The 25807-nt window shown below is 50.7% G+C and overlaps 1 protein-coding gene and 1 long non-coding RNA gene across 6 annotated transcripts in view; one reads left to right on the top strand and one right to left on the bottom strand.

Moving 5' to 3' along the window:
- Positions 1-4499, bottom strand: part of TARP (TCR gamma alternate reading frame protein) — a 36823-nt gene extending 32324 nt beyond the window's left edge. For 3 of the 5 annotated variants that reach the window (XM_068674973.1, XM_068674971.1, XM_068674974.1), the window contains exon 1: positions 1034-1674. In XM_068674973.1, the coding sequence (XP_068531074.1) occupies positions 1034-1503 (470 nt within the window). In that variant the 5' untranslated portion in view covers positions 1504-1674. Of the gene's footprint in view, positions 1-1027; positions 1675-2171; positions 2470-2619; positions 3234-3324 lie in introns of those variants that run through there. The other 2 variants (XR_011094051.1, XM_068674975.1) reach the window with 2 other exon arrangements.
- On the top strand, positions 1667-17083 carry LOC137852809 (uncharacterized). The gene is made up of 4 exons (XR_011094052.1): positions 1667-1866; positions 6701-6837; positions 15749-15856; positions 16041-17083. It is a non-coding gene; the product is annotated as an uncharacterized lncRNA (long non-coding RNA).
- Positions 17084-25807: the final 8724 nt, after the last annotated feature.

Here is a 25807-nt window from a genome sequence, read left to right as displayed (position 1 = left end):
CCATCTGTGCCTGCGCAGTGCCTTCTGGTGGTGGTCATCGGGGGTTGTGGGGATGAAGGCCGATAACTCCTCTTCATCACCACTGGTTGACCCATTGCCTTTGTACAGACTCAGCTGCTCCTTGGCTCTTGTCCAAACCACAAGCTCAGTCTCAGGTGGTTTTTGAGACAGGTTCCCCATTTTGTCAGGAAACATCTTCTGTGAGGGGCCCCAAGACTCCTTATTTTGGCTAGTCAGAAAAGACACTCCGAAATACCTACTTCAATGCGATTAAGCAAGCCCCCATTCTTTCATTCCTGGCTTTAATAATTATGATTGTTTTATTTAGAAATCATTAATGCGATTAAGCAAGCCCCCATTCTTTTATCCCTGGCTTCATCAGTCCCTTCATGAGCCCAGAACTGGACTCAGTGCTTCAGATGGAGCCAACGCAATGCCAAGCAAAGGGAAAGGATCACCTCCCCCAGCCTGCTGGCAGCACTTTGCCTCATGCAGCTCAGGGTACTGACAGCCATCTTGGCAGCAAGGGCACAACGTTTACTCTCATTCCTTCACTAGACATCCAGCCAGGTCCTTTTTTGCATAGCTGTTTTCCTGCTGGCTGGCTGCAGGGATCCCAGGTTAGACCTTCACTGGAAATACAACCCATCTGTGCTCCCTCCCTTCCCTTGACGTTGTTGTTGTTTCTTTTTTTGCTAGCTCAGACCATGTTGGGAAAGCATCCACCTTCAGCAAAGACTGTGTAAGCAGTGCTGCCTCTCTTTGTCATCACCCACAGGAGTGCTCCTTTGCCCCACCCCAGTGCATTTTGCCCGCGGAGGCTGCAGCGCACTGCATTTCTTGCCTGTTCTATTTGTCAACTCTTCATACTTCCTTCCTCAGTGGAAGGGATGCCCCAGGAGGGACGTTTGAGGAGCTGAGAGGTGGCTGCAGGAAGGTAACGTTGGTTCCCTGCATCTGAGAGGATGCCTGCCACTCAGGCTGCAGCCGCCTTTCTGTACAGGCTGCCTACGATCGTCTCGCTCTGTGAGACTGCCAGTAGGCACAGTAGTAGGTACCTTCATCATCCTCACGTATGTCTTTGACTGACAGGGTGCAGGTATTTTTGCCTCTTTTAGAAGAGTGGTACTTGTCCTTGTAGGAATCCTTGTCGTAGGAAATCTGTGCTGTTGAGGTCACATACAGAAGCCGTTCGGGAGCCCTGGAGGGTATGTGTCGGTACCAGTGGATGTAAGCACCCTGGAAGTCATCTATGCCCTCGACTTTGCAGTCGATCACTGCTGTCGAAGACGTCCTTTTGGTGAGAGATGGCTGACGCTGTTGCAGCAGCACTTGTGCTTGTCCATTGGACAGGAGAGAAAGTAATACAACGAGCACTGCCAGCCGCCTGCTCATGGTTGTATGCATGAGAGCCGCGTGCTGCTGCTCCCCACACTGCCCTCCTGAGAGGGGGAACGCGTGTGACCAGGCTGCAGCCAGGGCCAGGACCGGCAGCGGCAGCATCCCGATGGCACTCGCTCACCTCCGGCTGTGGGAGAAAGATGCTGCCTCTGCAGCAGGGCCAGGGGGCTGAGCCTGAGGAGAGGATGTGACTCACTTGGGGGCCTTGGGGAGAGGGGCCCCAGGAAGCAGGCAGGTAATGCTGCAGGAAAGCAGCACTGCCAAACCCTGCTGAATGGTAGCGGTCGTTTATAGTCTGGAGCAACCTACTGCTGCGTTCAGAGAAGTTGGAAGCTGCTACGCAGTACCTGGGCTCAGAGGCTTTCCCAGCTGAATAGGGGCACTCTGCTCTTGTACAGCTGTGACAGGTGTCTGAGCTTTCCTTCTTCTGCGAGGTGCGACTGATACGTCAGTGTTACATGTGCGGTAAGGTTTTTCTTCTTCCTTTTCTCTCTCTCTCCTGCCATACCTGGGGAAATCCCCTTTTTGTTGCTGAAGTGAAACGACTTCTCTGCTGGTGCCAGCCACAGAGAGAATCTGGACAGCCTGCACCAGCCCTGCAGCGCCTTTGATGTCCCGCTGCCTGAGAAGTGTGCTCGATGGGCTCAGGGCTGATGGGGAGGCAGGGTGGGCACGTTTCTTGAGGTTTTGGGCATTTCAGGGTATGGTCCAGGAAGCGGAGCACATCTTTGTGCAGGCTGCCTATGGCTCTCTGCTGCTGTGCATCCCACCTGGCGCAGTAGTAGGTACCAGCATCTCGCAGGGTGACTTTGGTCACCGTCAGGGTGCAGAGAGATTTGCCCACGTCCTTCTCAATGCTGAATTTCCCCTCATCTTCCCGGTTCGCAAGGAAGAGCGTGGATGCCATGTAGGCAATGCGCTCGGGAGCTGCCCCAGGCCTCGTGCGGTACCAGTGAATGAAAGCTTTGTCAAAGTCAGGGACGGAGACGTGGCAGGTGATGAGCACCGTTTTGCTTTCGGGCTTGGTGACGGATACCGGGCTTTGCTGCAAGGCTCGTGCAGGGCTGCCTGAAGGAAAGCAAGAGGGAAATGGGGAATGCAAGGCTGAAGCAGCAGCAGAGCTTCCCCCGGGACGTGCAGGCAGCGGGGTGAGCAGGGCACGTACAAGAGAAAGCAGCTGCCAGGACGAAAGATCTCAGCAGCCACATGGTCCCTGACCTCCGTAGGGCTTCCATGCGGGGACAGGCTCGGAGCCAGCTTCGAGCACTGGCCAAGCGGATCTGAGCAGGAAAAACCACTTGTCTTGTTGACGTGCAATGAGGCTGTGCCAGCTGCAGGCGGGCCAAAAAGTATGTGGGGGCCTTTCTTTGCCACGTCTTCCACCCTCGGGAATCCCTGCAGGTGCGCCCAGCCAGGCCAGTAGGAGCCTGCAGCCAGGTGAGGTTTGCAGCCCTCGCCCGCCTGTGGTGGGGAGCACAGCCTGGGTTGTGTGCCGGCTGCCTGAGGGTTTTCTACGGCTGTGCTCTCCCAGTAAGCACAGTAATAGGTGGCTTCCTGCTCCTTTGTGACTCTTTTTATTGTGAGAGTACAGATGGGCTCCGTCTTCTTCTTCTCAGCCCCAAAAGTTTCCTTGTAGGACTGGTCGTAGTACGCAGCCGCCCCTTTCTGCACATACAGAAGGTGCTGTGGGGCTTCCCCGGGTTTCTGCTGGTACCAGTGGATGTAGGCATTGGGAAAGTCTGACCCCGAGAAGTGGCAGTCGATCCGCGCAGTGCTGTATGCCACTCTGCGCACGGAAGGTTTTGGCTGCCGGAGGATTTGCGCGGCTCCATCTGCAAGGGAAAGCAGAGGAACAGCACTGCAGTGACAGCAGGGGCGACCCCCGGGGGCTCCCCGACCCCGCAGCTTGCACCTACGACTTACAGGAGCAAAGGGCTGCAGCAGCCAGAAGCACCTGCAGCAGCAGCATGCGTGTGGCACGACGTGGAGTCTGCCTCCGTGACCTGGCCCGGGCAGAGTGCGTCTGTCCCTGGTCCCTGGCGAGAGGGAGGGAGGAAGCAGGTGCTGGAGGGGCAGAAAGGAGTGGCTCAGGCACCCGGCACCCAATGGCAGCTCCTCTGCGTGGCTCCAGCTCCTGGGGGCCAGGGGTCTCCTTGCCCCTGGGAACCTCCCTGCAAGTGCTGGTGCCCTGCAGGTGGATGCCACTGCCCGTCGCAGCTCCCCGAATTCAGCCCGGTGTGAGCAGACACAGCTTGGCTTTACGGCAGCTGCCTCGTGGCCAGCTGAACGCACTGTAGCATGGTCACAGGTAGGTTGCTGCAGCAGCTCCTTGCCCACTCTTATGGATTTGTGCCTCACTTTTAGCCTGGGTTCCTCTTGCTTCATCTCCACCTGGGTATATCTTTGCTTGTTGGAGGGAGAGACGAGATAAGAGAGCTTCCACCTGAAATCCCTCTTCCTGTGGTGGTGGGGGTAGGAAGAGTAGTTTCCCCATGCTGCAAATGATGTGGCAATGCTTTCAAACTGTTACTGAAAGCTGCAGTAATTTAAAAGTCAGAAATATGCAGCAAAAGCATGCCCAGCCCTCAAATAAGCCTTCTGGTCCCTGGCCCTACCCCTGCCATTTCCCACATCCCTGAGAAAGAGCCTTTCTCTCTACCCATCAGGGGCAGCTGTCTTTGTACTTAGCCACCTCCCACGGTCCGGGTGCCACACTAGAACTGAGCACCTGGGATATGTGTCTAGCTCACTAGCTTAAACAGAAATGCTTTCTAGTCATGACATCTTCTGGACATTGGTAGCAATACACTCACATTCCTATTTTTAGTTTCCTCTTTATATTTATAAACATCTTTCTATGTCTTGTGCTTATTTAGTATCTAATTTTCTCATCAAGCAGTGTATGATTCCCAAATCTGATGCTGCACATGGGCCTACGAATTTTTCTATCATCTGGCATTTATCAGGCAAGCCCAAATCTCATGATTACACATTCAATACCAAGATCTGAACACGTGCTGATGAGCAACCCTCTGCCCAGCTTGACTCCATCTCCACTGCTTCCCCATTAAGAATGTCTCAAGAATAGGCTTTATAATGACAGTTTCCTGATGCTGATGCTGCCACATTCCTTTCTTGAAGTACAAACCAGTTGCTTACTCAACACGTAATTTTCCCAACCCTATCAAGTAAGTCTCCCAATTTATGCCCCTAGATCGATGGGACTTTCTCACTCCAAGTCAGAGGGAGTCTTCCCCCTCATCTCAGTGGGATTTTGAAAGCACTCAAGCTTTCAAGGGAAATTTTTCTTTCAGTTTTCTGTGTCAAACCACGGGCTTTGAAAAGCTCCAGGACATCATGCTGAGTTATTTCCAGGAACAGCGGCATGGAAGATTTCCCCTGTCCAGTAAAGACATCCTTACAACGAGTTCCCTGCTTGAGTAAACCAGTTTCCTCACTTGAGTAAAATCAGGGGAAGAGGAGGTGCTGAGGTTGAGTTAGGCATTTGCCCTTCACTGTTCCCTTTGCACATGCCACTCGCTCAGTTGAAATCCCCAGCTTTTGGCAGCTGCCCCCTCCAAGGAGTGGCTCAGCGCCGAGCCAGTCCCGGCTGTGCAGAGCCTGTGTGTTGAGGCCGGGTGGCTCATCCACGCTGGGGGAAGTGAGTTGGGATCTTTCAAATTGTTTGTGGTTGAGCCTCCGAGGGAGTATTGGTCGAGGCGATCACTGGGTTTCTGCCGCAGTGGCACACTAGTAGGTAGCAGCAACATCTGGAATTATATTGCTTATTGTAAGAGTACAAATTTTCTGATTAGAGGCCCTTTCAACTGAATACATTCGCTCTTGGAAGCTCTTATCCTCTACTTTTACCCGAGGTGAAATGTAGAACATACTCTGGAGCTTTATTCTCCTTCTGTTCGTACCAGTGTATGGTGGTGCTATTAAAATTTCTAGAGACACCTTTAAAATGACATTGCAGACGTGTACTTCCTTGAGATTTGGTTATGGATACAGGGGTCTGTATGGGAATTTCCTGTGCAAGTCCATCTAGGAGGATAAAAACTGATAGAAAGAAAAAAAAAGAAAAAAAAGAGGAGAAATCATATTATTAACTGGCAATCAGGAATCAGGTATTTGGGAAGATACTCATTGCTGTGTCCATGGATGTCTGTGAAGGAATGCAAGATGAAGTAGAAAGTACTTACCATACTAAGTGGCGATGGCCACAAGTGCTGCCATCAGCAGCGTGTTTGCTGGTCCCACTCAGCTGAGACTCAGGAGAGTGAAAGAGGCCCCAGATGGGGACAGGGTTGAGTGGGAGCAGAAGACGTCTCCAGCGATGGCTCTTCTGGGCGCAACAGTGTGGGGCTTCGTTTGCAGAGAACCCACTGCAGCCTGGGAAAGGACTTAGACCTGGGAATGCTCACATTGGTGAGGACATAGTCATCCCATCAGCTTTTCAGATGAACATGAAAAACACTGGTAAGTCCAAGGAGTGTGGCCTATGGAAGTCCAAGCTCAGGTGCAAGCACTTCTTGGAAGAAAGGCTGGCAGAGAAACAAGTCCCAGGTACAGGACTATGCCTGGCCCCCTCTCAGACATGGTGAGGTTGCCGTCATCCCATTTCCCTGGCCTGAGGAGGTGCCTCTGGATGGCAGCATGTCCCTCTGGTGTATCCCCCACTCCTCCCAGGTTGGTGTTGTCAACAAACAACTGAAGGAACTGAAGCTGCAGGAACACTCTGTCCCGTCATCCAAAGCATTAGGGAAGATGTTAGAAATGACCGGACCCAGAACTGACTCCTGGGTTACATTGCTAGTTCATGGCCTCCAGGAGGCCTTTGTGCCACTGATCACCACCCTTGGGGCCCAGCTGCTCAGCCCATCTTTCGGTCTTCTCCTCCAGCCCCTCACACCAACAGCCTTTCTCTAAGACTCTTAGGGGTGACACTGTCATGGGCTTTAATCAAGTCCCCAGACTATCTGCACTGCTCTCCCCTCATCTAGCAGGCTGGCCATTTCATTGTAGAAGTGTATGAGATTGGTAAAGAATGATTTCTCCACGGTGAACCCATGCTGAGTACTGCTGATGATCTCCTTGCCGTCTGTCTGTTTGTTGGAGGCATAGCCCATGGCTGAGGACTTCACTTCTCTTCTGGACACCTCAGGGGAGAAACTGTGATGATAAAGTGGAGTTTCTGGTCTGTTGTAAGATGTTGTAGGGACTGAAATGGCATGGAAGACAGCAGAAAAATGTTGAAGGAAGGTCTACCAAACCATGTAGACTATCCTTGTTTCAGACACAGGCCTTGTTTCAAGAGAGAGCACCAAACATGTAGAGATGCATTGCTGTTCTTGCTCCATGGATTCAATAAAGAATAGAAATCTGCTGCTGCTGTTTGTTCATGAGGCACAGACAAGCTGTGTTCACTGCCAGGTGAGTGCTTTCTGTACACCCAAGTCTGCAACTAAACAGCGAAGTTCCCTATTTGTACCCTCATCTGACGGGGACCTGCAGCTTCTGCATGTTACAGAGATGTGCGAGTCTGGAAATAATATCCTGATTACTAATATCCTCTATTTAGCAGTTGTCACGTTACGTTGTTGTTTTTCCTACCCTGTGGCAGAAAATCATCAGAGCAGGGCTGAATGAGGAAGTATCTGTGTTTGGGCAGAGCTCAGAGCTTGCGGTTTGGAGTGCCAAGTGCCTTTTTGTATGGTTTATCTTGGCCCATCTAACGCTGTGATGCCTTGATATGAATACCAGTACGCACAGTAGTATGTGCCAGCGTCTCTCTGGTTTACATTATTTATTTGGAGAGTATAGAGAGGTTGAGAGGCATGCTTCCTCACTTGATACTTTTGTCTGTCAGAGCTGTCATCAAACGTCGGTGTCTGTCCCGACACGTACAGTATTCTCTTGATCGGCTGCCCAGGAAGCTGCTTGTACCAGTGCACGGTGTCTTCTTTTGTCAGCCGGCATGCCATGCTGGCTGAGCGGCCCTCTGCCTGATTCTGCATTGCTGGGCTTTGCACTGGCAGTGCCTGCGCGTCTCCACCTGGAAGGGAATGGAGAGAAATTGGGTGAACATGTGGTAGGGCTCAAAACGTCTGCAGTCTGGAGCAGGGGCTGTGTTCTCTGCACACGGGAAGGAGAGGAGAAAGGGAATGGGGCTTACGGGACCAGCAAGAAGCTGCTAGCAGGATGGGCAGCAGCAGCATGCTGCCTGCTTGGGTGAAGTGTGGAACAGGAGTCGGGTCGGGAAGGTTATAAAGCCCCCCAGGTGGAGGAGTCAAACAGCTCTGTGGAGGAAATGACTCATTTGGCACACCCAATGGTGGTGTCTCCGCTCCTTACCATTGCTGAGTGGGGATGGGGAGGGCTACACCACAGAAACTAAAATGTAAAAAGGTCCATACCCAAGCTACTACTGACCTCTGCAGAGTCAGTGAAATCCTTTTGTGTGACCTGAAAACACCCAAGGTGCCTGGAAAGATGGTCCTTTCCCCCAAATCAAGAGACAAACCAAGTGTGGGAGATGCCATCTCCTGACTTACGAAAAATCCTAGCAAGGCACGGGGCTCTTTCTCTTATTTCAGCTGTGTTTCGACTGCATGGTCTGTCTTTCAAAGGTCTGAGCCCTCACAGTGACTGCCAGTCCAAGGGTGGCTTCTTGCTCCCACCAGCTGCAAAATCCTGTTCCTAATACAGTGCCTGATGAGAAAAGTGCCCGATGGAAGGGTTCTTTCACATCAGAAGGACTTTTTATCATTTCCTGGTGAAGCACTTGGCATCTGTAGCTCTTAGTTCATTAAACGGCTTGCTGTTACAGAATCACAGAATCACAGAATTTTCTAGGTTGGAAGAGACCTCAAGATCATCGAGTCCAACCTCTGACCTAAAACTAACAGTCCCCACTAAACCATATCCCTAAGCTCTACATCTAAACGTCTTTTGAAGACTTCCAGGGATGGTGACTCCACCACCTCCCTGGGCAGCCCGTTCCAATGCCTCACAACCCTTTCAGTAAAGAAATTCTTCCTAACATCTAACCTAAAACTCCCCTGGCGTAACTTTAGCCCATTCCCCCTCGTCCTGTCACCAGGCACATGGGAGAACAGGCCAACCCCCACCTCGCTACAGCCTCCTTTAATGTACTTATACAGAGCAATAAGGTCACCCCTGAGCCTCCTCTTCTCTAGGCTGAACAAGCCCAGCTCCTTCAGCCGCTCCTCATAGGACTTGCTCTCCAGGCCCCTCACCAGCTTCGTCGCCCTTCTTTGGACCCGCTCAAGCACCTCGATGTCCTTCTTGTAGCGAGGGGCCCAAAACTGAACACAGTACTCGAGGTGCGGCCTCACCAGAGCCGAGTACAGGGGGACGATCACCTCCCTAGCCCTGCTGGTCACAGTGTTTCTGATACAAGCCAGGATGCCGTTGGCCTTCTTGGCCACCAGAGCACACTGCTGGCTCATATTCAGCCGACTGTCCACCATCACTCCCAGGTCCTTCTCTGCCTGGCAGCTCTCCAACCATTCCTCTCCCAGCCTGTAGTTCTGCTTGGGGTTATTGCGCCCCAGGTGCAGGACCCGGCACTTGGCCTTGTTGAACCTCATGCAGTTGACCTCAGCCCATCGGTGCAGCCTATCCAGATCCTCCTGCAGAGCCTTCCTACCCTCGAGCAGATCGACACACGCACCTAGCTTGGTGTCATCTGCAAACTTACTGAGGGTGCACTCAATGTCATCATCCAGATCATTGATGAAGATGTTAAAGAGGACCGGCCCCAGCACCGAGCCCTGGGGGACGCCGCTAGTGACTGGCCTCCAACTGGACTTGGCTCCATTCACCACAACTCTTTGGGCCCGGCTATCCAGCCAGTTTCTAACCCAACGAAGCGTGCGCCAGTCCAAGCCAAGAGCAGCCAGTTTCTTGAGGAGAATGCTGTGGGAGACGGTGTCAAAAGCCTTGCTGAAGTCAAGGTAGACCACATCCACAGCCTTTCCCTCGTCCACCCAGCGCGTCACTTTGTCGTAGAAGGAGATCAGGTTCGTCAAGCAGGACCTGCCTTCCATAAACCCATGCTGGCTGGGCCTGATCGCCTGCTTGCCCTTCAAGTGCCGCATGATGACTCCCAAGAGGATCTGCTCCATGAGCTTCCCTGGTACTGAGGTCAAACTGACCGGCCTGTAGTTCCCCGGGTCTGCCCTCCGGCCCTTCTTGTAGATGGGCGTCACATTTGCTAGCCGCCAGTCAGCTGGGACCTCCCCCGATAGCCAGGACTGCTGATAAATGATGGATAGGGGCTTGGCCAGCTCCTCTGCCAGTTCTCTCAGTACCCTTGGGTGGATCCCATCCGGCCCCATCGATTTGTGGACATCCAAGTGCCGTAGCAGGTCACCAACCAGTTCTTCGTGGATGGTGAGGGCCACATCCTGCTCCCCGTCCCCTTCCACCAGTTCTGGGTACTGGGTATCCAGAGAGCAACCGGTTTTGCCGCTAAAGACTGAGGCAAAGAAGGCATTGAGCACCTCCGCCTTTTCCTCATCTCTTGTAACTAAGTTTCCCCCTGCATCCAGTAAAGGATGGAGATTCTCCCTAGTCCTCCTTTTTGTGTTGATGTATTTATAAAAGCGTTTTTTATTATCTTTAACGGCAGTAGCCAGATTGAGCTCCAGACGAGCTTTGGCCTTCCTAATCTTGTCCCTGCACAGCCTCGCTACATCCTTATAGTCCTCCTTAGTGGCCTGCCCAATTTTCCAAAGATTATAAACCCTCTTTTTTCTCCTAAGCTCAAGCCACAATTCTCTGTTGAGCCAGGCTGGTCTTCTTCCCCGCTGGCTCATCTTTGGGCGCATGGGAATAGACCGCTCCTGCACCATTAGGATTTGCCTCTTAAAGAGCGCCCAGCCTTCCTGGACCCCTCTGCCCTTCAGAACCGCCTCCCATGGGACTCCACCAACTAGTGTCCTGAGCAGCCCAAAGTCAGCCCTCCGAAAGTCCAATACAGTGGTTTTACTGGTTCCCTTCCTGGCCCCGCCAAGGATAGTGAACTCCACCATTTCGTGGTCACTCTGCCCAAGACTGTTCCCGACAATCACATCCTCCACCAGTCCTTCTCTGTTTGTGAAGAGAAGGTCTAGCAGGGCACCACCCCTGGTAGGTTCACTAATCAGCTGCGTCAGGGAGCTATCTTCCACTTTCTCCAGAAACCTCCTAGACTGCTTCCTCTGGGCTGTGTTGCGCTTCCAGGATATGTCAGGGAAGTTGAAGTCCCCCACGAGTACAAGCGCTGACGATTTCGCAACTTCTGTCAGCTGCCTGTAGAACTCCTCATCCGTCTCCTCATCCTGGTTCGGCGGTCTATAGCAGACCCCGACCAGGACACTAGCCTTGTTGTCCCTGCCGATCCTAACCCAAAGGGACTCGATCTTGTCATTCCTAGCCTCGAGTTCTACAACATCGAAAGACTCTCTAATATAGAGAGCCACACCGCCACCCCTTCTGTGCTGCCTGTCCCTTCTGAAGAGCCTATAGCCAGGCATCGCAGCACTCCAGTCATGAGACTGGTCCCACCACGTTTCCGTGATGGCAACCAAGTCGTAGCCTGCCCGCTGCACGATGGCTTCCAGCTCCTCCTGTTTATTACCCATGCTGCGTGCATTGGTGTAGATGCACTTCAGCTGGGCCTTTACCCTATCCTCCGGCCTTGCCATTGTTCCCCCTGGCACAGCCCCAACAGTCCTTGTTTCAGCCCCATCCCCCTTCTTACCTAGTTTAAAGCCCTATCTATCAGCCCTGCCAACTCCTGACCCAAGATCCTTACCCCTCTCCGAGAGAGGCCCATCCCATCCGGTGCCATCAGGCCCGGTGTAGCATAGACCTTCCCGTGATCAAAAAACCCAAAGTTGTGCCGGTCACACCAGTCACAAAGCCACGAGTTTATGCGAACAGCGCACCTTTCAGCTTCCATCCCCCCTATCGGAAGGACAGAGGCAAACACAACCTGTGTGCCTGAACCTCTAAGTTGTCGCCCCAAATCCCTAAAGTCTCTTTTGATCGCTGTTGGTTTCCTGCCTTCATGGCAAAGCAGTCTGAAGTGAAAACCTGTTGCTATTGGAAAGCTGAGCGGCTGCAGGGGTGGCCTCTGTGAGAAGAGTCCAGGAGCTGTCCCATGTCAGGTAAGAGCCAGCTCCAGAAGGCTCCAAAAGGGACTCACTGCTGACCCACCAGTGGCTGCATCTCCATGAGAGCAGATTCAAGAAAGAGAACTAAAAGAAAAACAATACTGCTGCACAACAGCAGCTGGGAGAGCGAGGAGTGAGCACCAGCCCTGCAGCCCCCAGGTGAGTACAGCAGGAGGACAGGAGGTGCTCCAGGCAGGCAGCAGCAGTTCCCCTGCGGCCTGTGCAGGGAGAGGCCCCTGGTGGAGCAGGCTGTGCCCCTGCAGCCCATGGGTCCCCCATGGAGCAGATCTCCACACTGCAGCCCCCCCATGGGTGGAGGAGCCCCTGGTGGAGCAGGTGGATGTGGCCTGGAGGAGGCTGCGGCCCATGGAGAGCCCCCGCAGGAGCAGGCCCTGGGCCAGAGCTGCAGCCCATGGAGAGGAGCCCACGCAGGAGCAGGTGTCTGGGCCCCCATTCCCCGTTCCCATGTGCCTGACTCTTGGGGGGAGAACAGAGAAGATGGTGAATGGTGGTTGGGAGTGGGGGAGGAAAGTGTTTTTAGTTGCCTTTTTATTTCTCACTGTGCTAGAGTACAAGAACAATATAGGCAATACATTTCAATAACCTCTCTGAGTCTCCGTTACCCTTGATTGTAATTGGTGAGAGATCTCCTTGTCCTTAAGTCAAGCCTGGAGCCCTTTCATCGTACTTTCTTCCCATTTTCCTTTGAGGAGGGGGAGTGAGAGAGTGGTTGTGGTGTATTTCATCTTTCCAGCTGGGAATAACCACCACAACCAGCAAAACGTCAGCTGGAAAGGGAAGATTGCTCTTGTATAGATTCAGGTCCACCATCCAGGTCTGGTTGGAAGGAGAAGACAAACCCAGGCTAAACCTGGGAATTGAGTTCATACAGTTCAGAGACTGAAAAATATCAAACCCCTGACCCAATGACCCAAAAAGAGAACTTTTTTTTTTTTTTTTCCCTTAATCTTTTCTTTATAAATCTAATGCATAATAAAGCACTGACTGTCAGGTTAAATTCCTTTATTTCACTTTTCTTTCTCAAGCCATGGGCTTTGAAAAGCTCTAGGACAACATCCTGAGTAATTTCCAGGGACAGCAGCATGGAAAATTGCACATCCCTGGTGAAGAATTCCTTAAAACCAGTTCCCTGCCTCACTTGAGTAAAGTCAGGGGAAGAGGAGGTGCTGACATTGAGTTAGGCATTTGCCCTTCACCGTTCCCTTTGCATGTGCCACTTGCTGCGTCGAAATCCCCAGCTTTTGGCAGCTGCCCCCACCAAGGAGTGGCTCAGCACCAAGCCAGTCCCAGCTGTGCAGAGCCTGCGTGTTGAGGCCAGGTGGCTCATCCACGCTGGGGGAAGTGAGTTGGGATCTTTCAAATTGTTTGTGGTTGAGCCACCGAGGGAGTATTGGTTGAGGTGATTGCTGGGTTTCTGCTGTAGTGAGAGTCCCAGTAGGCACAGTAGTAGGTAGCTGTGTCATCTGGAATTATATTGCTTATTGTAAGAGTACAAATTTTCTTTCTTGAAATCCTTTCAATTGTATACGTGCGCCCTTGGAAGTTTTCATTCACTGATGTTTTCCCTGTTGTAATATAGAACATCCACTCTGGAGCTTTATTCTCCTTCTGCTGGTACCAATGAATGACGATGCTATCAAAATTTGTAGAGACATCTTTAAAATGACAATGCAGACGTGTACTTCCTTGAGATTTGGTGATGGATATAGGGGTCTGTATGGGAATTTCCTGTGCAAATCCATCTACGAGAGAAAAGAATGGAAGGAGAGGAGAGGAGAGGAGAGGAGAGGAGAGGAGAGGAGAGGAGAGGAGAGGAGAGGAGAGGAGAGGAGAGGAGAGGAGAGGAGAGGAGAGGAGAGGAGAGGAGAGGAGAGGAGAGGAGAGGAGAGGACAGGACAGGACAGGACAGGACAGGACAGGACAGGACAGGACAGGACAGGACAGGAGAGTGTATATCACGTTATTAATGCCAATCTGGGATTTGGGAAGATATTCCTTATCAACGAGGAAAAGTAAGATAAACTAGGAGGGACTTACAAGACCAAGTGGTTGTGGCCACCAGTGCTGCTAGCAGCAGCATGTTGGCGTGTCCCACTCAGCTGTCTCAGAGCTCTCTGTTCTCCAAGTTGAGACTCGCAGAAGGAAACTGTCCCCGGGGCAGGCTGAGCTGTGCCACGTGGGAGGAGGAGGTGCCTCCCTTGGGTGGCAGCTGGAGAGCCCCTGCATCGAGCCACAGGGAAGTGTCCCCCAGGCTTCTTCTGGCAGCACTGGTGGTCAGGGAGCAAGGGCAGTGCAGTGGGAAACAGGAAGAGTTTTTCCTTAGAAATACTTGGGCATCGCAGGCACCATGTTTTCATCACCAAAGTGTTTGTCAGTGGTATATGCAAGCGCCATCTGGAATGAGGGTCCATCAGCTCTGGGGAGGAAACGACTCGTTTGGTACACCCAAGGGTAGTGCCTCAACTCCGTACTATTGCTGGGTGGGGATGGGGAGGGCAGGGAACAGGGGGTTACTGCTGCTCAATTTTTTTAGCAAAAATACACCACTGCAACAAAAATGCAGAAAGGTCCATACCCAAGCTACTATCGACCTCAGCAGAGTCAGTGCAGTCCTTTTGTGGGACCGGAAAACACCCAAGGTGCCTGGAAATCTGCTCATTTCTCCCGCATCAGGAGACAAACCAAGTGTGGGAGAGACTGACTCCTGGCTTATGAGAATTCCTAGCAAGGCATGGGGCTCTTTCTCTTATTTCAGCTGTGTTTTGACTGAATGGTCTGCCTTGCAAAGGTCTGAGCCCTCATAGTGACTGCCAGTCCAAGGGTGGCTTCTTGCTCCCATCAGCTGCAAAATCCTGTTCCTAAAACAAAGTGTGAGAAAAGTGTGAATCTGGGCCCCCATTCCCTGTTCCCGTGTGCCTGACTCTTGGAGGGAGAGCACAGAAGATGGTGAATGGTGGTTGGGAGTGGGGGAGGAAAGTGTTTTTAGTTGCCTTTTTATTTCTCACTGTGCTAGAGTGCAAGAACAATATAGGCAATACATTTCAATAACCTCTCTGAGTCTCCGTTACCCTTGACGATAATTGGTGAGTGATGTCCTCGTCCTTAAGTCAAGCCTGGAGCCCTTTCCATCATACTTTCTAACTTTTTTCCTTTGAGGAGGGGGTGTGAAAGTGGCTGTGGTGGATTTCATTTTCCAAGCTGGGTATAACCATCACAAACATCAGCTGTCAAGGGAAGATTACTTTAGTATAGATTCAGGTCTACCATCCTGGTCTGGTTGTAAGGAGAAGAGAAACCCAGGCTGATCCTGGGAATGGAGTTCTTACAGTTAAGAGTCTGAAAAATTTAGAATCGTGGAATGATAGAAACACATGTTTGGAAAGGACCTACAAGATCTTCTAGTCCAACTGTCCTCCTATCACCGGTAATACTCACTAAGCTACTAAATCGTTATCTTGTAGCACCTTTTCCAGGCACTTCTTGTACACCATGAGGGTAAGTGACTCCACCACCTCCCTGTGCAGGCCGTTCCAGTGCCTGACCACTCTTTGAGAGAAAAAGTTTTTCCTGATATCTAATCTAAATCTCCCCAGGTGTAACTTGTGGCCATTTCCGACACCCTCCTCATGACAACCTCCCTTCGGGAAGTTGTAGAGTGCAATGAGGTCTTCCCTGAGTCTCCTCTTCTCCAGACTAAACAACCCCAGCTCCATCAGCCGCTCCTCACAGGACTTGTGTTCCAGATCCCTCACCAGTTTTGTTGCCCTTCTCTGGACATGCTCCAGGGCCTTGATGTCCTTCTTGTAGTGAGGGGCCCCAAACTGAACACAGCACTCGAGGTGCGGCCTCACCAGAGCTGAGTACAGGGAACGATCACCTCCCTGCTCCTGCTGGCTACACTATTTCTAATATAGGCCAGGATGTTGTTGCCCTTCTTGGCTACCTTGTACGCGTCTGCCTCATGCTTAGCCAAGCATCGTCTTTTTTTAGCATAAAATTTTATTTTACCTTGCCCCATGCTTTTTACAGTTTATACACATTTGTAACAAACTTGTAACAGCAAAAAATAACAGAACTAACCCTTGTTCTGATGTATGGATACATAGGATTTTTTACCATTTGCTCCTTTGTTCATACAGGATGTAACACCATGCCCAGGGAAACCCGTACCCCTGTGTAGCCTGTACCTCACCCAAACCCGCCCACGTTAATGAAGGCCTTTCCATTTTCTGCCAAGAATGAGAAAGGTACAGTATACTTTGAGTAAGCTTTTAAACAACATGTCTTCGTACTTTCCTAGGCAGTGAGAAAAAGTGACGTGTAAGCGCGTCACTTCTCCAAGAAATATTTTAGAAAGTAACAAATTTAAATGGAAGTGGATGTCAGTATTCTGACCTAAATGCTTCCCTTTTGCATGCTGTTTTTTTCTAGGCAATCTGTCATGGCAATGAACTTCAGCTGTCCCAGCACACATAAGTCTTAATATTTCCTCAAAACAAGCTGAAAAGAACTATGTCAAAGATGATCAAAACAGAATACTTGGAAGTCTACATTACCTTCCAACAGCTACTTGGTTTTCTAAGACTTTGATGATTAAGACAGAGTAGGCCACTTCTCCTTTGATAGCAGAGGTTGCACTGAAGGGGGATAAAAGAATCCAAAAATAGTCGGAACAGGTATTTACACCTACTTTTGTAAATTTTACAAATCTAATACTCTGACAAAAGGTTTTATACCTCAAACAATTAATGCTGACTGCATGTTAAAATTTCGCATTTACCCAAGCTCTTCCTGAAAAGCCATGGTAGTCTGAGATGCACTCAAACCTGCACCTGTGCCAGCCCTTAAGGAGCATCTACTCACACATTGCAAAGAAAATGTTAACTTCAAAAACATTGGAAGTAATAAGTCCAAGTAAAACATTTATTCTTAAATATTTTTTTGAAAGTGCTTCATTTATCTACCAGGATTGTTAAAGAAAGGTGAAAGAAATTTATTGACTCAATGCATTAGAGTCAATTTCTAACCCTCATATCCATATACCTTACCCAAAAAGACACCATTGTCATTTCCTTAATCTCTTCTTTGTAAAAAGAATAGATGAGAAAGCACTGATCTTCAGGTTAAAGTTTTGTATTTTGGTTTACTGTTTGGTTTACTTTCAAAAGTTCCAGGACAACATACTGAGTTATTTCCAGGAACAACAGCATGGAAATAAGCCCCTTTCCACTAAAGAAATCCTTACAACCAGTTCCCCGCCTCACCTGAGAAAAATCAGTGGATGAGGAAGTGCCGAGGCTGGGTTAGGCATTCGCCTTTCACCGTTACTTTTGCACGTGCCACTTGCTCAGTTGAAATCCCCAGCTTTTGGCAGCTGCCCCCTCCAAGGAGTGGCTCAGCGCCGAGCCAGTCCCGGCTGTGCAGAGCCTGTGTGTTGAGGCCGGGCGGCTCATCCACGCTGGGGGAAGTGAGTTGGGATCTTTCAAATTGTTTGTGGTTGAGCCACCGAGGGAGTATTGGTTGAGGTGATTGCTGGGTTTCTGCTGTAGTGAGAGTCCCAGTAGGCACAGTAGTAGGTAGCTGTGTCATCTGGAACTATACTTTTTATTATGAGAGTACAAATTTTCTGTTTAGAAACCCTTTCAATTGTATAAGTGCGGCTTTGGAAGCTCTCATCCACTGTTGTTGTCCCTGTTGAAATGTAGAACATCCACTCTGGAGCTTCATTCTCCTTCTGTTGGTACCAGTGAATAATGGTGTCATCAAAGTTTGTAGAGACACCTTTAAAATGACATTGCAGGCGTGTTGTTCCTCGAGATTTGGTGATGGATATAGGTGTCTGTATGGGAATTTCCTGCGCAAATACATCTACAAGAGAAGAGAATTGAAGAGAACTGAAGAGAATTCGGAAGGGAAGGGAAGGGAAGGGAAGGGAAGGGAAGGGAAGGGAAGGGAAGGGAAGGGAAGGGAAGGGAAGGGAAGGGAAGGGAAGGGAAGGGAAGGGAAGGGAAGGGAAGGGAAGGGAAGGGAAGGGAAGGGAAGGGAAGGGAAGGGAAGGGAAGGGAAGGGAAGGGAAGGGAAGGGAAGGGAAGGGAAGGGAAGGCAGAGGAGAAATAATGTTTTTAACCAGCAATCAAGGATTTGGGAAAATATCTGTTAGTGCAACCATGTTTGCCTGTGAGGGAATGCAAGATAAAGTACAAAGCACTTACCAAACCAAGCTGTGGTGGCCACAAGTGCTGCCAGCAGCAGCATGTTTGCTGGTCCCGCTCAGCTGAGACTCAGAGGAGAGGGAAAGAGGCCCCAGATGGGGACAGGGTTGAGTGGGAGGAGCAGACGTCTCCAGCGATGGCTCTTGTGGGTGCAAACTTGTGGGTATGTTTGCAGAGAACCCTTTCCCAGCCTGGGAAAGGACTTAGACCTGGGAATACTCACGCTGCTGAGGACGTTGTCATCCCATCAGCTTTTCAGAAAGACTGGTAAGTCCAAGGAGCGTGGCATGTGGCAACTTGAGGCAGAGCTGCTGAGAAGGGGTTGAGAGTGAGAGCAGCTGCAGCCGTACATCAGGGCGTGAAGCTCCCAGCCCAGAGGCCACCCTGGTGGGCGCTGATTGTGTGCGGTCCCCCGCAGTGGCAGGAGGCATGTCCCCACCCTGTCAGGGACCACGTCTTTCTGCCTCAGCCTGGCCACCCAGCTGCACCTGCCGAAATGCCCCTGTGCCTGTGCTGCCCCCACTGCAGCAACTCGTGGGGATCAACCTGCAGCAACCACAGCAGCATCCCCAGGAGCAGGCGCCTCGCCTGTGGTTTTGTGTGGGGAGGAAATACACAGCTGCAGGGCTTGGGTTTTGAAGCTGAGGTGAGCTGCAAGCACTTCTTGGATAAAAAGGCTGGAAGAGAAAGGCAGAGAAAAAAGTACAGGACTCTGCATGTCCCCCTCTCAGACATGGTGAGGTTGCCATCAGCCCATTTCTCCAGCCTGACAAGGTGTCTCTGGATGGCACCATGTCCCTCTGGTGATGACAGTAGAGGTCTAGTATGACCCCCACTCCTCCCAGGTTGGTGTTGTCTACAAACATGCTGAGGGAACACTCTGTCCGATCGTCCAAAGCCTTAAGGAAGATGTTAGACAGGACTGGACCCAGGGCTTTGTGCCACCGATAACCACCCTTGGGGCCCAACTGCTCAGCCCATCTTTCGGTCTCCTTGTCCAGCCCCTCACATCAGCACTCTTTCTCTTAGGCTCTTAGTGGTTACAGTGTCAAGGGCTTTAATCAAGTCCCCAGACTATCTGCACTGCTCTCCCCTCATCCAGCAGGCTGGCCATTTCATTGTAGAAGTGTATGGGATTGGTCAAGAATGACTTCTCTGTGGTGAACCCATGCTGAGTACTGCTGATGATCTCCTTGCCGTCTGTCTGTTTGTTGGAGGCATAGGCCATGGCTGAGGACTTGTCTTCTGGACACCTCAGGGGAGAAACTGTGATGATAAAGTGGCATTTCTGGTCTGTTGTAGGACTTTGTAGGGACTGAAATGCCAAGGAAGAAAGCAGGAAAATGGGAAGGAAAGTCTACCAAATCATGCAGTCTTCTCTCCTTGTTTCACATGCGCAGCTGATTTCAAGAGGGAGCAGCAAGGGGATGGTTATATATTGGTCTGCTTGCTCCATGGATTCCAATAAACAATAGAAATCTTCAGCTGCTGTTTCTTCACAAGACACAGACAGGCTGCGTTCACTTTGTACTTTCTTTGCTGTCATCTTGACAGCAAAGTTCCCATTTGCACCTCAGGAGTGCTATGAAAATTTGAAGGACCTAGAGGGGAAGACATATGAGGAGCGGCTGAGGTCACTTGGCCTGTTCATCCTGGAAAAGAGGAGGCTGAGGGGAGACCTCATTGTGGCCTACAGCTTCCTCACAAGGGGGAACAGATGGACAGGTGCCAATCTATCCTCCTTAGTCACCAGTGATAGGATCCTCGGGAATGGTGTCAAGCTGAGGCAGGGGAGGTTCAGGCTAGACATCAGGAAGAGGTTCTTCACCGAGAGGGTGGTCACACACTGGAACAGGCTCCCCAGGGAAGCAGTCACTGCACCAAGCATGTTGGAGTTTAAGAAGCAATTTGTCTGTGCACTTAGTCACATGGTCTAAAAATCTGGGTAGACTTGTGTGGTGCCAGGAGTTGGACTCAATGATCTTTATGGGTCCCTTTCAGCTCGAGATATTCTATGATTCTATGATTCTGTGGTTCATTTGATAGGGCCCTGAAGCTTCTGCTTGTTACAGAGATGTGTGAGTTTGGAAATAATATCCTGATTATTAACATCCTCTATTTAGCAGCTGTCATGTTATGTTGTTGTTTTCCCTATCCTATGGCAGAAAATCATCACAGCAGTGTTGAATGAGGAAGTGTCTGAATTCGGGCAGAGCTCAGAGCTTGCGGTTCGGAGTGCCAAGTGCCTTTTTGTATGGTTTATCTTGGCCCATCTAACGCTGTGATGCCTTGATAATAATACCAACGTGCACAGTAGTAAGTGCCAGTGTCCCTCTGGGTTAAGAAATCAATTGTGAGACTATAGAGAGGTTCAGAGGCACGCTTTCACACTTGATACTTTCGTCTGTCAGAGCCATCATCAAAAACAGGATTCATTTCTGACACGTACAGTATCCTCTTGGGTGGCTCTCCAGGAAGCTGCTTGTACCAGTGTATGATGGCATTACTGCTCAGCCGGCACTCCATTCTGGCTGAGATGCTCTTCACCTGCCTCTGCATCGCCGGGCTTTGCACCGGCACCGCCTGTGCATCTCCACCTGGAAGAGAATGGGGAGAAATTGGGTGAAAACTTGGTGAGTGCTCGAAACGTCTGCAGTCTGGAGCAGGGGCTGTGTTCTCCGCACAGGGGAAGGAGAGGGAAAAGGGAACAGGGCTTAAGGGACCAACAAGAATCTGCCAGCAGGACGGGAAGCAGCAGCATGCTGCCTGCTTGGGTGAAGCGTGGAACTGGAGTAGGGGCAGGAAGGTTATAAATCCCCCATGTGGAGAAGGAGTCAAACAGCTCTGTGGAGGAAATGACTCATTTGGCACACCCAATGGTGTCGCCTCAACTCCTTACCATTGGTTTGGGAGGGGTAAGGTGGATGAATAGGAGGTTGCTGCTGCTTAAATTTTCTGGCAAAATAGACCATGGCAATAAGAATGTAGAAAGAACGTAAGAGATTCGATCTGAAGTCATTTTGTTCCTGTGTCCCTATGGTCCCTGTGTCCCTGTTCCGCCCAGACTCACCTGGAACTCCTGCTGAGTGCACACATTCACAGTGGGTCTGTTCCTCCTGCCCATCCCCTGGATGCTCTCCTCTCCTCAGACCCCACCGCTGTCCTAGCAGCACGTTTCCCCAGCCTTCCCTAGAAAATACGACCTGCTCTGGAAGCTCTGTGGGCCAGTTCCTTGTGACTTTTGTCTTACTCTTGCTTGGAACAGCTCCAGCAGGTCTGTTCAGCCTTCTGCATCTCCCCAGCCTTGGTCTGCCCCAGGCGGTCCCAGAGGACCAAGCCCAGCAGCTCCTCAGGGCTGTTCCTCCGGCAGCAGTGTCCTGCGAGCAGCCCGGCGGTGGGCAGGTCCCATGGGCAGTGCCTGTGGCCTTCCTGATGGGTTTGTAGCACCAAGGAGGAGAGGTGCAGCTGGCGTCTCTGTGGCAGGAGAGCCCTGGTGGCTGTGACAAAGTCACGGTGAGATGTGTGCATCTCCCAGGCAGCTGTTTGCTGCCCTCTGCTTTTTCAGAGTGAGTAGAGCTGAGGCAGGAAAATCTTGGACATTTTCTGATCCCACAAAGAGAACACTTTCCGGATTTTCTCTAGGTCTTTGTTGACAGTATCATAAGGAACAAAATCTGCTAAGAACTGAAGGAACACTGTAGTGACCGGCACAGTTACAGATCAGACTTTCTGTGTCTGTTGCAAGAGGACACATGCACTGGAGAGGGCCTTCTTCTTCAATATAGTTTTGTCTTTCTTATCTCATCAGACGAATACTCTTTAACAATTTACACCTGAAGGAATCGAGTGAGGAGAGTCACAGGGTATGATACTACAGGAAAACATTCAAATGAGGCCTGATGCTAGAGAAAAACCTCTGTGGATGAACTTCTGAGGCATGAGGGTAGCACGAAAGTTGAAGCTGTAGCTGGGAGGGATGCATTGCTTATGAGGCATCAATAGGGAATGCTGTTGTGAAATAAGGAAAGGTCTTTTCTTAGGCACTAGCTTAGGCATCTGTCCTGGTTTTGGCTGGGATACAGATCATTTTCTTCCTAGTAGCTGGTATCATGCAGTGTTTTGGATGTAGGGTGGGAATAATGATGATAACACACTGATGTTTCAGTGGTGGCTGAGCAGTGCTTACACTAAGCCAAGGACTTTTCAGCTGCTCATGGTGCCGGGCCAGCAAGGGGTTGGGGGTGCTGGGAGGGGACCCAGCCAGGAAAAGTGACCCAGAGTGGGCAAAGTACATCCATACTTTATGGTGCTGCTAAGCAGTAAATCTGGGAGGGTTGGCAGGGGGTCTGAGGAGGCAGATGCTGCTCAGGGTCTGTCTGGGCCTCGGTCAGCAGGGGATGAGTGATTGCCTTGTCTATTCTGGTCTTGTATATTTTTCTCTGTTATCTCAAGTGAGAGCGCTGGAGATAAAGGCAGCCCACTGGGCAAAACATAAGCTGCCCACATGAGGAAGGCAAACCCAGTAATTCATTTGCTGCTTCCCTTTGGCAGGCAGGTGTTCAGCCACTCCAGGAAAGCAGGACTCATCTTGCATAATGGCTTTTTGGGAAGACCAAGTCTATTGCTCCAAATGTCCCCCACTTCCTCCTTCTCTACCCCAGCTTTTGTTGCCGAGCATGATGCCATCTGGTGTGGGACATCTCCTTGGTCAGCCTGGGCCAGCTGTCCAGGCTGTGTCCCCTCACAGCTCCTGGGGCACCCCAGCCTCCTTGCTGGATGGGCAGCACAAGAAGCAAAACCAAGTCCCAGGCCCTGTGTAAGCACTGCTCTGCAACATGGTGAAACATTGCTGTGGTGTCACCACTGCTTTCATCAAAATCCAAAACACTGCATTGTGTGAGCTTCTAAAAAGAACATTAACTCACTCCCAGCCATATCTATGACACTTCATCATAACTGTTATCATTATTTTCCACAACAACAACATCGCCTCCAACTTTTTGGAGTGATTAAGATGTGTCTCTATTGTGCTGAATGGCAGTGAGACCCAGAGTGAAAGCAAGAAGGATGGGGAAGGTAATGGACACATCTCAAGAAGGGAGAACAACAATGCCCATCTCCAAATTTCTGGAGGATCAAATTAAAAAGCTTTCTGCTTCCACAGCTGCTAAAATTAAAACCAAAATAAGACATTATTTTCAAGATTTTTTTTTCGGGAGGAGGGGCGGGGGGGGGACTGGACTTTGAAAAGATCCAGGACAACAAACCAAGCTATTTCCTGGAACAGCAGCATGGAAAATTGCCCATTCTAGTAAAGAAATCCTTGCAATCAGTTCCCTGGCTCACTTGAGCAAAATACGGGGAAGAGGAAGTGCTGAGGTAGGTTTGGGCGTTTGCAATCCACCGTTCCCTTTGAACGTGCTACTTGCTCCATCGAAATCCCCAGCTTTTGGCAGCTGCCCCCTCCAAGGAGTGGCTCAGCGCCGACACAGTCCCGGCTGTGCAGAGCCTGCGTGTTGAGGCCGGGCAGCTCATCCACGCTGGGGGAAGTGAGTTGGGATCTTTCAAATCGTTTGTGGTTGAGCCACTGAGGGAGTATTGGTCGAGGTGATCGCTGGGTTTCTGCTGTAGTGAGAGTCCCAGTAGGCACAGTAGTAGGTAGCAGCAACATCTGGAGCTATGTTTTTTACTGTAAGAGTACAAATTTTCTGCCTAGAAACCCTTTCAATTGTATACGTGCGCCCTTGGAAGCTCTCATCCACTGCTGTTGTCCCTGTTGAAATGTAGAACATCCGCTCTGGAGCTTTATTCTCCTTCTGCTGGTACCAATGAATGACGATGCTATCAAAATTTGTAGAGACATCTTTAAAATGACAATGCAGACGTGTACTTCCTTGAGATTTGGTGATGGATATAGGGGTCTGTATGGGAATTTCCTGTGCAAATCCATCTACGAGAGAAAAGAATGGAAGGGGTGGAGAGGAGAGGAGAGGAGAGGAGAGGAGAGGAGAGGAGAGGAGAGGAGAGGAGAGGAGAGGAGAGGAGAGGAGAGGAGAGGAGAGGAGAGGAGAGGAGAGGAGAGGAGAGGAGAGGAGAGGAGAGGAGAGGAGAGGAGAGGAGAGGAGAGGAGAGGAGAGGAGAGGAGAGGAGAGGAGAGGAGAGGAGAGGAGAGGAGAGGAGAGGAGAGGAGAGGAGAGGAGAGGAGAGGAGAGGAGAGGAGAGGAGAGGAGAGGAGAGGAGAGGAGAGGAGAGGAGAGGAGAGGAGAGGAGAGGAGAGGAGAGGAGAGGAGAGGAGAGGAGAGGAGAGTGTTTATCACGTTATTAATGCCAATCTGGGATTTGGGAAGATATTCCTTATCAACGAGGAAAAGTAAGGTAAACTAGGAGGGACTTACAAGACCAAGTGGTTGTGGCCACCAGTGCTGCTAGCAGCAGCATGTTGGCGTGTCCCACTCAGATGTCTCAGAGCTCTCTGTTCTCCAAGTTGAGACTCGCAGAAGGAAACTGTCCCCGGGGCAGGCTGAGCTGTGCCACGTGGGAGGAGGAGGTGCCTCCCTCGGGTGGCAGCTGGAGAGCCCCTGCATCGAGCCACAGGGAAGTGTCCCCCAGGCTCCTTCTGGCAGCACCGGTGGTCAGGGAGCAAGGGCAGTGCAGTGGGGAACAGGAAGAGTTTTTCCTTAGAAATACTTGGGCATTGCAGGCACCATGTTTTCATCACCAAAGTGTTTGTCAGTGGTACATGCTAGTGTCAGTTGGAATGACATCCCTGGTCATAAGGACACACCGATTCTGCTCGGAAACCCTTTTAGCTCTGTACCTGTCTCTTTGAAAGCCACTTTCCACTGAAGTCTTCCCTTCTGCAAAGAGCAGTAGCCTCTCTGGAGCTTCATTCTCCTTCCATTTATACCAGTGTAAGACAGTACTATCAAATATTGTTGGTAAGCTTTTGATTTCACAGGACAGTCATGAAATTTTCTTGAACTTGCTAATGGATATAGAATTCTGTAAGGGAATTTCCAGTGCAAATCCATCTATAAGTAGAAAAGAGGTGGAATAATCTTGTAAGTTGGAATTTAGGAATTTAGGAGTAAGTGCAGCAATGGGCACCCTCTGAGGAAAGGTTACAAAGTGAGAAGGACAGGGACCTGCCACTGCTTCTGCCTCTGTGAGAGCAGATTTAAGAAAGGGAAAAAGAAACTCCTGCACAACAGCAGCTGGGAGAGCGAGGAGAGAGCACCAGCCCTGCAGCCCCCCAGGTGAGTGCAGCAGGAGGGCAGGAGGTGCTCCAGGCAGGCAGCAGCAGTTCCCTTGCAGGCTGTGGAGAGGCCGCTGGAGGAGCAGGCTGTCCCCCTGCAGCCCATGGGTCCCACATGGAGCAGATCTCCACGCTGCAGAGGAGGTGGTTCATTTCTGCAGTATTCAATAGCAGGTCTTTTGCTGACCCTTGGGCCACAGGCTCAGAAAATACCAGAACTGCTCAGGTTGTCAAGGGCCTCTTAAGGCCCCCAAGTGCAACCCTGGTTCAAGCAGGGTCGCCTAGAGCAGGTGGCCCAGGACTGTTTCCAGTGGGTCCCCATGGAGGCTCCACCTCCCCTCGGGACAACCCGTTCCAGTGTTGGACTGCCCTCATGGTTAGAAAGGGTTTTCTTGTGTTCAGATTGATTTTCATTTCATTTGAGTTTCTGTTGGTGCCCATTGCCTCACAGGGCACCATGTGAAGGAGCCTGGCTCTGGGCCCTTTACACCCCCTTCAGGGATTTATAGACATTGAGGGGCTCTCTGGTCTGAAGAGTTCCAGCTCTCTCAGCCTCTCCTCTTAAGACAGGTGCCCCAGTGATTCATGGAACAACTCAAAGCAAACGAGTTATAAAGTAGGTATGAAGTTTATTTCAGCGCCGGGCACATGTGGGATAGTTCCCAAGGCATGCGCACCTTAACACGGCAACTTGCTTTGGTTATATGCAGTAAAAAGTTACATATGCATGA

Source organism: Anas acuta, chromosome 2 (genome assembly GCF_963932015.1).
Source record: "Anas acuta chromosome 2, bAnaAcu1.1, whole genome shotgun sequence".
Taxonomy (NCBI): domain Eukaryota; kingdom Metazoa; phylum Chordata; class Aves; order Anseriformes; family Anatidae; genus Anas; species Anas acuta.
The sequence above is the reverse complement of the archived record's forward strand: the minus strand, read 5'-3'. Positions and strand labels throughout refer to the sequence as shown.